This window comes from Drosophila persimilis, unplaced genomic scaffold (assembly GCF_003286085.1).
Source record: "Drosophila persimilis strain 14011-0111.01,24,50 unplaced genomic scaffold, DperRS2 tig00000676-arrow-arrow-pilon, whole genome shotgun sequence".
Classification (NCBI taxonomy): Eukaryota; Metazoa; Arthropoda; class Insecta; order Diptera; family Drosophilidae; genus Drosophila; species Drosophila persimilis.
In genome coordinates, this window is record NW_020825332.1 from 1,635,981 (window position 1) to 1,653,622 (window position 17,642).

Consider the following 17,642-nt stretch of genomic DNA (forward strand, 5'->3'; position numbering starts at 1 on the left):
CACTCTCTATTTTTTCCGACATTCAGTCTGCGATTTTTGTATGCGCCCCGCGGACGCTTGTCTCTTTTTTAAAAACATTTTTGTTGTGCCCCACAGCCCAAACGCTCGGCGCATTATTCATGCAAACAGCAACAGCAACAGCAAACAAAGAAAAACGAAACGAAACGAAAAACGAAACGAATGAAAAATTGTGAACGAATTTGTAACTTAAGCCTTAATTTGCAGCCATTTGCTTTGAGCACTTGATTCCATCTTGCCGCCCCATCTGTGTGTATCCCGTATATAAGTGTAATTTCTTTCGTTTTCTTGCCACGTTCTCTCGCAGCGGACGAGGAAATCAGCGACAAGGCCTCAACATGCGGCAAACTTCTCATCTTTCTATCCGTGGCATTAGTGATACTGACTCTGCCCTTCAGTCTCTTCGTCTGTTTCAAGGTAAGTACCAGGTCCCAGGTCCCAGTACCCAGTACCCAGGCCACAGGTCCCCCCCCCCCCACCACCCAAATGGCATGCCAATCCCGATTCAGATTTAGATCTGTAAATTTCTATATTTAGTTCTTGCTCACTCTGCGACCTTCTCCAAATACTCTGACATTTTCCAATCCCATTCCCATTTGCATTTGTGTATTTCTCACTTACGTGCCACACACACACACACACACACATACACACATTTGGCATTTTGCATTTTGCATTTTTCAGGTGGTGCAGGAGTACGAGCGAGCGGTTATCTTCCGTTTGGGCCGTCTCATGCAAGGTGGTGCCAAAGGCCCAGGTGAGTACACCACGTTGCAGGTGGCAAAAGGCAAGAGGGCAAGGGGGCAAGGGGGCAAGTGGGCGGCAGGAAGGCAGTCAGGTGAGTGGGTAAGGGGGTAACCGGGTAACGATGCTATGCAAATTTTTAGTGCCGACGAATTTGTGTTAATTGCTGCACTTGCTCCAAATTAGCGCGACTCTGGGGTGACTCTTGCCGTGACAGCTCTGCTCTGTTGCAGATGCTGCTCCCATTCCGTGTGGGTGGACGGCAGGAAGAGATTATGCAAAGTTTCCCGTTACACCCGTGCCCACTCCCCCTCCCCCCCGACTAATAACTTTTCCTCCATCATCACACGCCCCCTGCCGTGTGCCCCGTAACGAGCGTATAATGCATCTTGGCCACAATTGCAGGTATCTTCTTCATCCTGCCCTGCATCGACTCGTACGCCCGTGTGGATCTGCGTACCCGCACCTACGATGTGCCCCCACAGGAGGTAAGTCCTGGCCTGCCAGTATGGCAGATGCAGCACCAGCCATTTAGCAGCCACCGCTGCTCTCTTTGATGTTGATGTTGTTGTCGTTGTTCTTGTGTTGTCCAAGCAATAACGATGCAAATTTTATTTATTTTAAATGCCCCCCCACCCCTAAAAACACGCCCCGAACACACATAACCACACACACACACACACACACACACATGACAAGCTAAAACGATGCCAAGTAAAGCAGAAACCAATTAAACTTTTAGCTTTAGCCACAAGTTATTCCAGCAAACACTTTTGTTAACAGCAACATTTTTCGTTTTGGCTTTTCCTGCAAAGAAAAAGACTCTCGACACCCACACACACACACACACCAGACACACAGATACAGGACACACAGGACACAGACAGGGCTTGCCGACAAAGACCTGAATATGTTGGAGGGATCCGCACGACGGAACATGGTCGGAATCCGAATTGTTGTGTGGATTCTGCTGACAGCACAACACAGCACACACTCACACACACACAGAGATAGATCCACACACATGTACACGCAAACAGTACACGCAACTGGAGCGTGAATTACGCATACGCAACGTTGTTTTCTGTGTCTGTGACTGTGTCTTTCTTTCCGTCTTTCTTTGACTTTTTTTCTCCCTTTTTTATTTTTGACGTTCTCCTTTCCCTCTCTTTCTGGTTGTTGTACTCATTGTTGTTGTTGTTGTTGTTGTTGTTGTCGTCGCATGTCACGGCGTTTACTTTTTTTGGGTTTTCATCCATTTTGGCTTTTGTTTTCCTTTTTTCGTTTTCTTCCTTCTGCGTAACTGTGTAACTGTTCTGCCTGCTGCAGTCTCTCTCTCTCTCCCTGTGTGTATGTGTCTTCCTCTCTATGTATACGTATCTCTCTCTCTACATCTATATCTATATCTATGTCTATCTTTATCTGTATCTATTAATGTATCTATCCCCAGCCAAAAAGAAACTATTCTATCCACACAAAAAAAAACCCCAAACAACAGCCCCATCAACAACAGAAGCAAATTCGTTTCCCCACAACATCTATATCTATAGCTATATCTATATCTTATTCCCCGCTCATCTTTCGTATACTTTATTTAACTTTTTCTTTGCTATTCACTTTTTTTTTTGCTTAGAATTGGGTTCATTTTTGTGGCCGGGGGTGTGTCCGTCCGGGCAAGCGGTTCTAATGGACCACTGCATTGGGGGCACACCAGAACACCACAGCACCAGCTCACACATTCACACACACACAACTCAAGCAATTGCTCTCTCTCTCTCTCTCTCTCTCGACTCTCGTTGTTGTTGTTCTTGTTGTTGTTGTTGGTAGTCTTTGCTGTATCCTTGTATATCCTATATAGCATATATATATATATACATATATATTTTAAATACTTTTGTATGGTACCCCTTACTTGTTGTCGTATTGAAGTTGTACAATGTTGCAGATTTTTATTATTATTGCCATGGTAACGGTGCACTCAACCACATGACCACCACCACCCACCACCTACCACCCACCACCTACCAACACACCAGCACCACTTACACCCCACAGATACACTACCCATACAACCACATCCTCACACAAAGGCCCCATCAAGATACGCGGCTCGCTCCATTTATTTTTGGGAATTTTTGCGGCCAGCGAAAGGCTCCCTTTAGCTTCACTTATTTGATCTTTTATCGCAGACCACTGAACCATCCCGCCACCCAAAAACCAAGCCCCCCCACACAGCCAGCCCATCCATTTTTCATTTTTCTACCTGTACATATTTCATTGTTGTATAAAGTGGAAGACCGAACCCAATATGAAATATTAACAAAAGAGGAGCAGTATTCAGCGAAATGGCAACTGAATTTAAGATACGAGTAAATGCCGCGATGCTGCGATGCTGCGATGTACGCTATAGTGGTAACTACTGGTTGGATTTCAACATCTCTTGCTGACGTCACGCGGAGCAAACTCCCACACACACACGGACACAGTCACACACACACAACCACAAAAGTCAAATATTACATTGCAGTTTCGCCTTCATTTTTTATTCCCTTATTTCTTTAGTTTTTTTTTATTTTTCCGTTCTTTATGCATATTTGCGATTCCGGACAGGATTCTCTTGTCTGCTTGTTCCTCGGTTTTGCAATTTGAGTTTCAGTTTCAGTTTCTGTTCGCATGAAGGCCACTGCGGCAATGCCCTCGATGGTATACTTACGCATCCACCCACAACCCCCCAAAAAAACTGGAAAATCCATCAACACACACACACACACACACACACACTCAAACCACTCGAAACACTCATACAACCCGTAAAACACTCAACCAAAATCCTCCTTTAAAGTGTCATTTCATAACGATTTTATTTGTCCATTCGATGATTTTTCTTTGGAATCCTCATTTGAATCGTATGGTAATCCGTAAATGTATTTAGTTTTTGATGTCTTTTGAACCATTACCTTCAAGTTATTACAATTTGCATAGCTCTGTTAAAGCTCTGATTGTTTTTTGCAATTAGAAATGAAAAAACCCAACAACCAACAAAAAATATGGCTAAATCAATGTCTAACCAAAATCCAAAAAGCAAAAAACCAGAAAATCAAATCGCCGGAATGCATAGCAACTGAAAATTCTCTAAATCTCTCTATCTCTCTCTCTCTCTCTGTCACTCTCTGTGTTCAGCGGAGCAGCACACATATACATACATATGCAAAATGCAAAACGAATTGGCGGGGCGGGGGCGGGGTTCGAAAAACTCTAAAGAAGGCATTGGCTCTATCTCTCTCCAACACAGAAAACTACACACACACACACTCTCTCTCTCTCTCTCTCTCTCTCTCGCTCTATCCATCTATCTATCTTTCTATGTATCTGTCAAACTGTCTGTCAATCTATCTCACTCTCGGCTTGTGCAACGAAAAGTTGATGAAGAAATGAATGTCAAATGTTTGTTCACTGAACACAGGGTGCAGCACTCACACACACACTCACAGAGTGTCACTTCAAACACGCACACACAAACACAAACACAAACACGCACACGCATAGAGCAGATACAGATGCAGATACACAAATCATATCTTTAGGTCTTGCTGAACCCAGAACAAAAACCAAAGAGTACTCCACAAAATTAAACGTTAATTTGCACAACCAGCTCACCCACCCCCAGCAATCCACCCACCTATCAAACTATCTATCTATCAATCTATCTATCTATCTATGTGTATCTCTCTCTCTGTCTATCTAAATGTGTGTCTTGCTCACTCTCCTGCCACTAAGCAGCCACAAAACTGATCTCTCTCTCTCTATTTCTCTATCTAAAATACATATGTATGCCTCTCTGCGTACCCCCCACTCTCTCCCTCTCTCTATCTCTCTTTATATATAACTCTATATATACCTGTCTCTACCTCTATTTCTATATATATATATATATACATATATACTGATTTTGTTTTTGAGCTATGTGTAAGTTTTGTTGGTAGCAAAACAGATTGTTTTTCCATATTTAAAACCGGAACAGAGCCAACAATCCCTCAGAACAACCAAAAAACCAAAAAAACAGAACAGAACAGAACAATATATCAAACAAAATGCACTTATTTGATACGCCCCCACTCCACTCCAACCCCCACCCCAACCCACGCCCGTGTTCGGTTAAGTGTTGGAATATTTTTGAGAGCATGCTAAATATATATTTTCATAAATGTCTATTCTAAAAAGCTTTCTAACTGTCTAACAAAAACCAAAAATAAACAAGTACAGACCCAAAAACAGAACAAAGTCCCAATTAATGCTGGCCTTAACTTAAAATGTTAAAACTGTTTAAAAGTACGACCAAGAAACCACAGAATAAACCACCATTCAATTAAAGAACAAAACGAAACACTCACAAAACACACAAAGACATGTTCACATGGTCTTCAGTTTAGTTAACACTCACATTGACATTAACATCAACATCAACATTGACACGCTCACAGACATGGAAACACATGAACAGCTTTTAGTTTTGACCCACCACAAACCCCACCCCCCACCCCCCACCCCCACCCGATAAAATGAACAACAACAGTAATTGTAATGTATTGTACAACTAACTAATTAAATCGTTACAATTTGATTTGTTTGAGCCCAAGCGAAAGCGAAAGAGGACGCGCACCCCAAAAAAACGAGTACAGAACCAAAGAACCAAAAATGAAAAAAAAAAAAAAAAAAATACAGAAACAGAGTATACCTATATATATCTGAATATATCTGCTGAGCGATGGTATATCCACATATATATATGTATAGGCACATCTGAACAAAAAGAGGGGCAAACTATCGAGCAAGCAAGCAATCCATGTCGAGTTCATCTATGTGTGTTTTGCGTGGTTTAGGCTGTTGTGAAATGGAAAAAAAAAAATGAAATGCCCGTAAGCAGCTCCGCATGAAGGCTCCTCCTGACTGGAGAGCAGAATCAAGAGCCAGAACCGAATTAGATCCGCCGCCGTAGATGCCCCGCCAACGCGTTAGAATCGTGAATGTACCACAGAATAGAGTCTAGAGCCCCCCAGCATCATCTAGAAACAGCATCTGTAGTTGTCCTTAGACTAAGAAATAGTTAGAAGAAGCGAAAGGCTCTGCCCCCCACTGTCGCTGTCTCTGTCTCTACCTCTACCTCTACCTCTCTCTCTCTCTCTCTCTAACTCTCACTCTCTGAATCTCTGTCGTAGTCCGTGCATCGGTAGAAGGTAATCAAATACTCAACAAAAGGTATACTCTAAACAGGAATCAAAGATATTTTCAGTTGATTTCATTTGCAAAAAGAAAAAACCAGTCAAAAAGCAGACAAGAAACTGTGCAAATTGTAATAAATAACTTAATTATGTTTATTGAAAACTCATTAGTTCAGGCGTTACAGTGTATAAAAACGTTCCATCGTTTATGGAATTTTCATTTCATCTAACTCTACCTCTTTCTCTAAATACTATATCATGTCTCTATCTCTCTCTACTTCTATTTCTGCTCTCATTTCTATGATTTTACCATGAATTCCTGTGTTGTTTTTTCTTGCTCACCCTCTGGCCATGCACACCCACAACCACACACACAAACACAATTCTATTTCTCGGTACAGACTTTAAAGTGCATTGAATAAGCGCCTTATCCCACCCACCCTCACACCCACCCTCACACCCACTCACACACACACACACACACAAACCCACACACTCTAATCACAAAGCCAACCCCCCAAACAGCCAACCATCCACTGACTATTGTTTGAAATAATAAGCCATTGCATTGTTCTAGCCAAATTGTTTTAGAGTTTGTGCATAGAAGGCAGAGGCTTTGCTTATTCGTTCCTGTTTGGTGTTCGTGTTGGTGTTGGTGTTCGTGTTCGTGTTCGTGTGCGTTCATAATCGAGTGGATTGTCCATGATTATGTGCAGGTATGCAGAGCGAGGGGCCGTTCAATAGAATTTCTATGCACAATACAATGGGAAGATTGAATTTGTCGATGATTTGTTTTGTCAGATTTAAGGTGCATTTTCCTTAAGCCTAATGAAGAAATCCACAGGAAATAGGCGACCAGCAAAGGATATTTCTCATAGAATATTGATAGGGGAACGCTAGTCGTATGTGTGGCTCAATAAAACAATGCATAGGTTGTTCAGTCAGCTTTAAGCCCCGGAGTTCGACTTCTTCTATTCATAAGCATACGCACTGGTGTCACAAAATTCTATTCTACTTTGCAGAGGCTTATATTTTCGGAAATTGAATCAGCTTAGTAGCTTCTAGTTCAAAGAATGAAGAACAGTGCACTGTTCGCAGCTGTTTAAGCTCCTGCAGTGGAAGTTCAATTTAATGTTGACTTTTTTGTAATTATTACCCCAGGATTCAGATCACAACACGTATACGCCATGCTACCTGGTCATTGTCACTTATATTTCTGCTGCTCTTTTGAAGTTATTCGTATTCTCCTCAAAAACTTATGCAGTGCTTCTCGCCCTGCTCGATTCCCAGCCCTGATACGCACAGCAATCTGCATTAAGCGTTAAGCCATGCTGCTCACATCAAGCATTCGCACTGTTGCCCAACAAGTCTTCAACTTCTATTGCTGCTGCTCACATTTCACTTGATTTTTATGGGCAAAATGCTGGAAATTTGCGATGCCAAAAGTTTGAGGAGCAAAGCCAGAGCAGAACTACCCTCGTAGCTGCTCGAGCACAAACGATGACACTAAACAACATTGACACCACAGCTAGGGGCTTTGTGGAGCCGTAAAAAGCGGTCTAGACTACGCCGAACAATGTTTGGGCAGGTCGTAAAACGTCAAACGCTTTGTCAGTGGAGGGAAACTTTTTCCCAGTGTATAGATACTGCTCGTACATATACACACTATATATCTGAGTGTGTGAGTGTGTAAATAGTTTTGGCATAAGTTTAGCCAACTTATGAGACGGGAGGGGCAAGATGCCTGTGGCGCAGGCAAAAGTAACACAAAAAAGAAATGTTGAAATTCGATTTGGGCTTCATGGACCGAAGCTGACACAATGGGAGGACAGGGCGAGTAAACATTGCCTTGCCGTGTGGATGGTGTAACCCTCCAGACATCCGGAAGTGTACATAAACCTAGTCACCCAGCCACCCAGCCACCCACCACCCCTTCACCACGACCCACCCTTCTACCCCCCCACAGCCCTGATGGAATGTAAGACATTTTCTGCAAACAATTTAAGACCTTCCTTTCGATGTTTGAGTTCGATTCGCTTTTGAGTTGAGTTTCACTTCTTTTCGGCTTATGATTTGCGCCTTCTCCTCCACACACATGCATAATATGTGCCCCACTGTAAGGCAGGCACATATACATCTGTACAATAACTTAACTTATACACTGTAACCTCAAAGCTCTTGAGTTTGTTCCACGTCTCCGCTATACCGCATATCGCATATCGCACATCGCATATCGCATATCGCAAATTGCAAACTGCTAGGATAAGTCTGGGGCACGACTTCTATCTGGTGGATAAAGTTCGCTGAATGCAAAACGATGCGAAAAGACTTTGCGCACAAAGCTGTAGATACAGATACAGATGCAAATGCAAATGCAAATGCAAAAATACACGGATGCACTGTCACATAGATGCAATAATCAAAATGGAAGACCCACCAACCTCCCTGATTCCCGCCCCACCCCCTGCCACGCTTTTGTGTGTGTTTATGTGTGTGTGTCTCTTTTGGCATTGTCCTGGTCCAAATGGCAAAAGTTTTGCACTCCTTGCACTTAGTTCTATTAGAGAAAAGCGGCCCAAGCAGACAGACGTTCAAGTCAAGTGCATTCGCACATTATACCACTCTCGGGCCAAGAAGTGCACATCTGCACATCAGATACTACTGGCCCCGCACAGATACAGTAACCAGATACCAGATACAAGATACCAGAGATACCAGATACAGATACTTTTCACCATAGCTTAGCCACATGTGTGCGTTTGTGTATATACGAATCTCTTCTCAAAGCTACTCGTAGTCCTACTCGTACTCGTATCTGTATATGTATGTATATGCAAAGATACAACACGTATCTTTATGTATATGTTGGCAACAACAATAACAAGCAAATAATAAAAATAACTACAAGTACAAGTACAACAAAAGAAGGAACAATAGAGAAAAAGCAAATGTCCCCCAACTTGTCCCCCACTGCATCTTGTAGGTTCTCACAAAGGATAGCGTTACGGTTTCGGTGGATGCAGTGGTTTACTATCGCGTATCAAATGCAACGGTCTCTATAGCGAACGTGGAGAATGCTCACCATTCGACCAGACTACTGGCACAGACTACTCTACGAAACACAATGGGAACTCGGCATTTGCATGAGATACTCAGCGAGCGTATGACGATTTCCGGCACAATGCAGGTGAGTTCAAACCCACAGTCGGCACACAGTCTTCACAATCCACAGTTTGGCCTGGAGTGCAGTGCACGCGTCCATCACACCATAACCACCAGAACCAGACTCTCCTCCTCAACAGACCCTCGAACGAGCAGCAGTAGCAGCAGTAGAAGTAGTAGCAGCAACAGCAGCAACAGCAGTAGCAGCAGCAGCAGCCTTCCTCTAATTTACTTAGTGGCCTCCGCACAAACAAACAAACAAACAAACAAACAGGGAAATCCGAGCAGGATAAATACAGTCAGAAAGGCAGAAGGACGGATGGACAGGAGGACGGAAGGACAGAAGGACGGAAGGACAGACAGGCAGCTGCACTAGCAGTGCAGTGATTCCTGACAGATGACATTCCACCCGCTGGATCCTAATTATTCTGCAGCATCCCGGGGAGATATAAAAGTTAAAGTTTTCCTTCCTTCCCAGCGAAATATTAATTGCAAAATTCATCATGTGCCAAAGGCCATGCCACGTCTATCCTTCTCTCGGCTCCCTCTCTGTGTCTTTCGGTTTTCGTGCCTGGCATGAAATAATCTGGCTCTAAAACGCTTTTTCATAGCTGAAAATTGAAAAGTGAGGCAGCGTACGCGGAACAGGGAGCAGCGAACAGGGAACAAGGAGAGCTGCAGGGGATCCGCATATCTTAGCCGCCAGCCAGCGAGCACAGATGCCAACTTAACCCAAATTCCATGGCATGCCCGGGCATGGGGGTTTCTCTCTCTTTATTTATTTATTTTTCATGCCATATGAAAAATAGTTCAAAATCAGGCAACATCTCGAGGAGCAGCCGTTGCTGTTGCTGTTGCCGTTGCCACGTCGAACATGTGCAAAATGCCAAGTTGGGCCCTCAAACCCTGCCGACTCCTTTCACTCCGTTTGGCTGCTGCCAAGTGCTGCTGCATTTTCAGCTTTTTCCATTTTCCATTTCAAGGATGTGCTGCTGCTGCCGCTGCTGCTGCTGCTGCTGCAACGACCCACAAACAATGTGCCTGAAAAATGTTATGAGGCGTCTAGGCGGCTAGGGGGTGAAAATAAAAGCAAACTAAAACTAAAACGAAACGAAACTGTTAACGACCTGAAAAACGCGTGTAAACAAAAACTAATGTATTTTTACTGCTATTTCTCACACGGCTCATCCACCACTGCCACCACCAACAACCAACAACCAACCTGCAACCAACCACCCACCACCCAACCAACTACCTGGTCCACCGTCCTGGTCCAATCATAAACAGGTTCAACTCGACGAAGCCACCGATGCCTGGGGCATCAAAGTTGAACGTGTTGAAATGTAAGTAGCACAGCTCTCTTCTGCCCCACCGAGCAGCCTGAAAAGGTTTCTATTTCTATGTCAAGCTTGGAAAATATAAATAAAGTTTTATAAACGTTTGCCACATTCGGCCAAAGCCGAATGTTTTCATACTCTAAGGGGATTTGTTGTCACATGCAGGTATATTTTGATGATATTCCATGATAAGAGTTGTCTTAGGAGCAGCGCCTTTATCCTACAAGGGATTCGTTGTGTATGTCCCACAAGTGGAAGACTCTCTGCCGTGTTTGTTCTGGTTCCATTCCACTAGCCTATAGCCACAGGATATGTGATATGTCCATAGCTCTAGCATTTGAGGTGCTTTCAAAAAAATAAATACCATTTTGGGGTCGTCTTTTTGTAGACGACTGTCGATTGCTCGTTGAAAATACAATTTAAAGGCATTTATGCAATCATTTTACATATTTAATTGCTCAAAATAGTACATCCTACAAAGACGTCCAAAGGGATTATATATGAGGTGCAAAGCTATTACATTTTCACCTCAGGCTCTGCCTTTTTTCTGCTTACCAATCAAAGTTCCTGGACTCGCCCGGGAATTCCAAATTCCACTCTGCTTTTAAGGCATCCAGGCACTGCCTTATTCCAGTTTCGGTTCCATTAGCATTGTCATAGCCTCGGCAAGGCCACAACACTCCCATTTTCCAGGCACTTTTTCTGGTCCTTTATCGCAGTAATGATGGAGGAGCATAGAGTGTGGGAGTGGGAGTGGGGAAGCCTGCCTGGCTGCCCTTTGTCTGCTGTCACAGATGCCCTGTTGTGGCAATTTATTATTTGCCGCGCGGGGGCCAAGTGGCTACTTTGTCAGCTTCAGTTTCGTGGCGGCAAGCGTGACAAGTGTGGGGCCCGTCAAATGTCTCGTACATGGCCCGAACAACAATATAGCAGCAGCAGCAGTAACAGCAGCAACAATGCCATGTCCTGGTGTTGGCCATGTTAAAACAGCTGCAACAACTTGACGCGTTGACGGTTGCTGTTGTTGTGTGGCCATGTTGCGGCTTCCACCTTGCTGTCCCCGTCCTCCCCCCTCCCAAGACCAAACTTCGTTGTTGTTTCTACGAAAATGGTTTTATTTTATGACAGTTGGTAAATTTTTCATTATTATATGTACCCTCTTGGGCATCGGGCCAAATGTGTTGTGACATTAGATCAGCTGCTGGCCCATAACTTTCCCAAATGGCTAATAAAATGTGAGTGAAATGGGATATGTGGTTATGCGTTAGATCAATCGATTTATGGGAGCGCCAATCAAGCAGTCATTAATAACCAAATAAAGAGGCGTATCTCGGCCAATATTCAAGATTTTTAATATAAATTTGATGGCATCTTCTGGCAGGACTGTTGGCTGTAGCTGAAAATGTGTCATTAGACAAGCTTGCTGGCATTATACTAGATATACATTGTGCTCACTTAGCTATTTCGGCATTCTTGGAGCTTGTCTGCTAATCTTGTTTCCTTTCTCGACTCGAACAAAACAGCAAGGACGTGCGTCTACCCGTGCAACTGCAACGTGCCATGGCCGCCGAGGCTGAGGCTGCCCGTGAGGCACGCGCCAAAGTCATTGCCGCCGAGGGCGAGCAGAAGGCATCACGGGCCCTGCGTGAGGCATCAGAGGTGATTGGCGATTCGCCGGCCGCCCTTCAACTCCGGTATCTGCAGGTAAGTCACTGACATATCTCCCCACTCGCCAGTGCAGAGACCGACTCCATCCGTTGTTCTTTCCCTTGACAGACACTCAACACCATATCCGCGGAAAAGAACTCGACGATTGTGTTCCCCCTGCCCATCGATTTGATAACGTATTTCCTGAAGACCAATGAAGCCTCCACCCAGCGGAAAGCGGCCAATGCCAGGGATGCCCTCGGCTATACGCCGCCTCCCCTGCAACTGCCGCCTCAGGTGCAGCAGTACCAGCAGCAGCCGCCATACCAGCAGCAGCCACCGCAGCAGCAGCAGTACCAACAGCAGCCTCAGGACCAGCAGATGCAGCAGCAGCAACAGCAACAGCCGCCGCAGCAGCAACAACCCCCGCAGCAGCAGCAGCAGCAGCCAATACAGCAGCAGCAAATGCAGCCCCAGGTGTATCAACAGCAGCAGGAGCAGCAGCAGATATCCTCGGCCATGTAAGACCACTGCAAACTGTACAGTGGATATACATGGGTCCCCATGGAATCGAAATCTAGTTTGTAAGACCCATAAGTGCGTTTAGGGGCTGTACCAACAGCAGCAGCAGCCCCCACGAACAGCAGATGTAGTTGCAACATCAAGCAGCAGCAAATGCAACAACAAGTACCACAAGTACCAGCTGTGCTAGCAGCAGGGATACGCAGATCTCCCCCCGACCATGTAACACCAGCGAAGGACACTGGCCTTGGGGGAATCCAATTTTTTTGAAGTAGATTATTCATATATTTTAATTGTTTAAGGCTATCCTCAGAATGGGCAAAAAGTTATTCCCTGAGCTGGATATTTCATTAGATTAGATTAATAGTAGTATTCTAACGTTGGGTCATAGCCCCAACGAGCGTCTAGGATGTAGTGGACCTGTCGCCGTCTCTCGTGAAAATTCTAAAACCAACCAGTTCTGAGAATACGGAGAATTTGCTGCAACAAATTTCCGGATAGTTAGAAATGGTTGGTTTGGTTTTGTATTTTCACAGCAAGGAGTGTCTGGCCCAGGCAGGCCCTTTCAATATTTGCCAGCTTTAAGTGACCGCTGGCTGGCATCTATTAAATATTTAAAATTATTCCAATAACCAATCGTAATACTTGAATACTTGTATTTGGAAAGTACACAACGTGATAATTCTCGTGTGTGCGAAAGGAATGGAGGCCTGGGATAATCCTAAATGCATTTGGGATTAGCCCCACCGAAAGGTATACGATTTGATGTCCATTTCGGATGCCGGATCTGATTCGGCATGAATCGAGCATAGGTCAGATGTGGTATCCATTATGGAGAGACGATCGACAACACAATAAATAAAAGTAATACGAATTTATTGTACATACAATAAACAATACACCCAAACTGTTCACCCATTATACATACATAGGGTACGGAACTAACTCTACATATTGGACAGTCAAATATCGTTGCTAAATAGCTAATTCATACTCCATAAATACATACGAGTACTAAATACATATTAGTAGTTGAATATTGAAATACTATATTGTATCGCACAAAAATAGACATTTTATTCTGAAAAACATCCCCAAAACAAATAAAAGATCCCAAACGAAGTGGTAGAGGTACACACATTTAAGAAAGTAAAGGTGGTGCATATTATATTTGCATTATTATCGACTCATTACTATTCTTATTAATGAAACAAAACGAACACCTAATATAACAATAAATTTATGGCACATGTCTTACGTACATATTATGTACAATTTTGCCTTTGAACAATTTTTAAACGGAACGATTTCATGATAATATATACAACTATACATATAATAATAAACAAAGAAACCGTACAATAAAAAATTTCAACTTTTTTGGTATCCAAAAAAGCAAAAAACCCCAAAATCCTGTATGATGTTTTCTCATTATAACCACACACCTCTGTTAAACCTTTGCACATCAAATGGATGTCCTTTTTTCCGATGGCAGTCGATTGGCAGGACTCTCCGCATCACGAAATGACATGCCACGCCTCGATCGGCTGCCGCTTAACAGAGATATAGCTTACAGAAGAAAACCAGTATTTGCATTGGTGTGCAAATCCAAATCTTCGGAAGGCTATATCTCAGCTAAATAGGGCCAGATCGGCGAAGGACCTAATCTCCCAGGATCGTGGGGATCCAGCCCGTCGATTGGCACCAAAATCTCGACCACGAAAATGAAGCCGATTTTTGGCAAATTGGATGATGTAACCATCATGATTTTTGGCGAAAATCGTGATGGAATGGATGTCCTTTTTTCTGGTGACAATCGGTTGGCAGGACTCTCCGCATCACGAAATGACATGCCCCGCCTCGATCGGCTGCCGCTTAACAGAGATATAGCTTACAGAAGAAAACCAGTATTTGCATTGGTGTGCAAATCCAAATCTTCGGAAGGCTATATCTTAGCTAAACGGGGCCAGATCGGCGAAGGACCTTGTCTCCCAGGATCGTGGGGATCCAGCCCGTCGATTGGCACCAAAATCTCGACCACGAAAATGAGGCCGATTTTTGGCAAATTGGATGATGTAACCATCATGATTTTTGGCGAAAATCGTGATGGAATGGATGTCCTTTTTTCTGGTGACAATCGGTTGGCAGGACTCTCCGCATCACGAAATGACATGCCACGCCTCGATCGGCTGCCGTATAGCTGAGATATAGCTTACAGAAAAAAACCAGTATTTGCATGGTGTGCAAATCCAAATCTTCGGAAGGCTATATCTCAGCTAAATAGGGCCAGATCGGCGAAGGACCTAATCTCCCAGGATCGTGGGGATCCAGCCCGTCGATTGGCACCAAAATCTCGACTTCTAATATGAGGCCGATTTTTTGCAAATTTAATGATGTAACCATCATGATTTTTTGCGAAAATCGTGATGAAAAGGATGTCCTTTTTTCCGATGGCAGTCGGTTGGCAGGACTCTCCCGATCACGCAGAGCCATGCCACGCTCCGATCGGCTGCCGTATGGCTGAGATATAGCGTGCAGAAAAAACAAATATTCGAATGATTTGCACATCCAACCATTCGGCGGAAGGCTATATCTCAGATATATGGCGCCAGAACGGAGCAGGACCCACTTTCCCAGGATCGTGGGGATCCAGACTGTCGTTCGGCACCAAAATCTCGACTTCTAATATGAGGCCGATTTTTGGCAAATTGGATGATGTAACCATCATGATTTTTGGCGAAAATCGTGATGGAATGGATGTCCTTTTTTCTGGTGACAATCGGTTGGCAGGACTCTCCGCATCACGAAATGACATGCCACGCCTCGATCGGCTGCCGCTTAACAGAGATATAGCTTACAGAAGAAAACCAGTATTTGCATTGGTGTGCAAATCCAAATCTTCGGAAGGCTATATCTTAGCTAAACGGGGCCAGATCGGCGAAGGACCTTGTCTCCCAGGATCGTGGGGATCCAGCCTGTCGATTGGCACCAAAATCTCGACCACGAAAATGAGGCCGATTTTTGGCAAATTGGATGATGTAACCATCATGATTTTTGGCGAAAATCGTGATGGAATGGATGTCCTTTTTTCTGGTGACAATCGGTTGGCAGGACTCTCCGCATCACGAAATGACATGCCACGCCTCGATCGGCTGCCGTATAGCTGAGATATAGCTTGCAGAAAAAACCAGTATTTGAAGGATGTGTAAATCCAAATCTTCGGAAGGCTATATCTCAGCTAAACGGGGCCAGATCGGCGAAGGACCTAGTCTCCCAGGATCGTGGGGATCCAGCCCGTCGATTGGCACCAAAATCTCGACCACGAAAATGAGGCCGATTTTTGGCAAATTGGATGATGTAACCATCATGATTTTTGGCGAAAATCGTGATGGAATGGATGTCCTTTTTTCTGGTGCCAATCGGTTGGCAGGACTCTCCGCATCACGAAATGACATGCCACGCCTCGATCGGCTGCCGTATAGCTGAGATATAGCTTACAGAAAAAAACCAGTATTTGCATGGTGTGCAAATCCAAATCTTCGGAAGGCTATATCTCAGCTAAATAGGGCCAGATCGGCGAAGGACCTAATCTCCCAGGATCGTGGGGATCCAGCCCGTCGATTGGCACCAAAATCTCGACTTCTAATATGAGGCCGATTTTTTGCAAATTTAATGATGTAACCATCATGATTTTTGGCGAAAATCGTGATGGAATGGATGTCCTTTTTTCTGGTGACAATCGGTTGGCAGGACTCTCCGCATCACGAAATGACATGCCACGCCTCGATCGGCTGCCGTATAGCTGAGATATAGCTTGCAGAAAAAACCAGTATTTGAAGGATGTGTAAATCCAAATCTTCGGAAGGCTATATCTCAGCTAAACGGGGCCAGATCGGCGAAGGACCTAGTCTCCCAGGATCGTGGGGATCCAGCCCGTCGATTGGCACCAAAATCTCGACCACGAAAATGAGGCCGATTTTTGGCAAATTGGATGATGTAACCATCATGATTTTTGGCGAAAATCGTGATGGAATGGATGTCCTTTTTTCTGGTGCCAATCGGTTGGCAGGACTCTCCGCATCACGAAATGTCATGCCACGCCTCGATCGGCTGCCGTATAGCTGAGATATAACTTACAGAAGAAAACCATTATTTGCATGGTGTGCAAATCCAAACCTTCGGAAGGCTATATCTTAGCTAAACGGGGCCAGATCGGCGAAGGACCTAGTCTCCCAGGATCGTGGGGATCCAGCCCGTCGATTGGCACCAAAATCTCGACCACGAAAATGAGGCCGATTTTTGGCAAATTGGATGATGGTTACATCATCTCGACCACGAAAATGAGGCCGATTTTTGGCAAATTGGATGATGTAACCATCATGATTTTTGGCGAAAATCGTGATGGAATGGATGTCCTCTTTTCTGGTGCCAATCGGTTGGCAGGACTCTCCGCATCACGAAATGACATGCCACGCCTCGATCGGCTGCCGTATAGCTGAGATATAGCTTGCAGAAAAAACCAGTATTTGAAGGATGTGTAAATCCAAATCTTCGGAAGGCTATATCTCAGCTAAACGGGGCCAGATCGGCGAAGGACCTAGTCTCCCAGGATCGTGGGGATCCAGCCCGTCGATTGGCACCAAAATCTCGACCACGAAAATGAGGCCGATTTTTGGCAAATTGGATGATGGTTACATCATCTCGACCACGAAAATGAGGCCGATTTTTGGCAAATTGGATGATGTAACCATCATGATTTTTGGCGAAAATCGTGATGGAATGGATGTCCTCTTTTCTGGTGCCAATCGGTTGGCAGGACTCTCCGCATCACGAAATGACATGCCACGCCTCGATCGGCTGCCGTATAGCTGAGATATAGCTTGCAGAAAAAACCAGTATTTGAAGGATGTGTAAATCCAAATCTTCGGAAGGCTATATCTCAGCTAAACGGGGCCAGATCGGCGAAGGACCTAGTCTCCCAGGATCGTGGGGA

The 17,642-nt window shown here is 44.4% G+C and overlaps 1 protein-coding gene across 6 annotated transcripts in view; it reads left to right on the forward strand.

Annotated features, from left to right (window-relative positions):
- The window catches only part of LOC6599674 (band 7 protein AGAP004871), a 35,056-nt gene extending 21,056 nt beyond the window's left edge, over positions 1–14,000 (forward strand). For 3 of the 6 annotated variants that reach the window (XM_026991552.1, XM_026991550.1, XM_026991551.1), the window contains 8 exons: positions 326–435; positions 703–775; positions 1,168–1,250; positions 8,965–9,168; positions 10,431–10,486; positions 12,004–12,184; positions 12,257–12,424; positions 12,473–14,000. In XM_026991552.1, the coding sequence (XP_026847353.1) occupies positions 326–435; positions 703–775; positions 1,168–1,250; positions 8,965–9,168; positions 10,431–10,486; positions 12,004–12,184; positions 12,257–12,424; positions 12,473–12,652 (1,055 nt within the window). In that variant the 3' untranslated portion in view covers positions 12,653–14,000. The remainder of the gene's footprint in view (positions 1–325; positions 436–702; positions 776–1,167; positions 1,251–8,964; positions 9,169–10,430; positions 10,487–12,003; positions 12,185–12,256; positions 12,425–12,472) is intronic. The other 3 variants (XM_026991555.1, XM_026991556.1, XM_026991554.1) reach the window with 2 other exon arrangements.
- Positions 14,001–17,642: the final 3,642 nt, after the last annotated feature.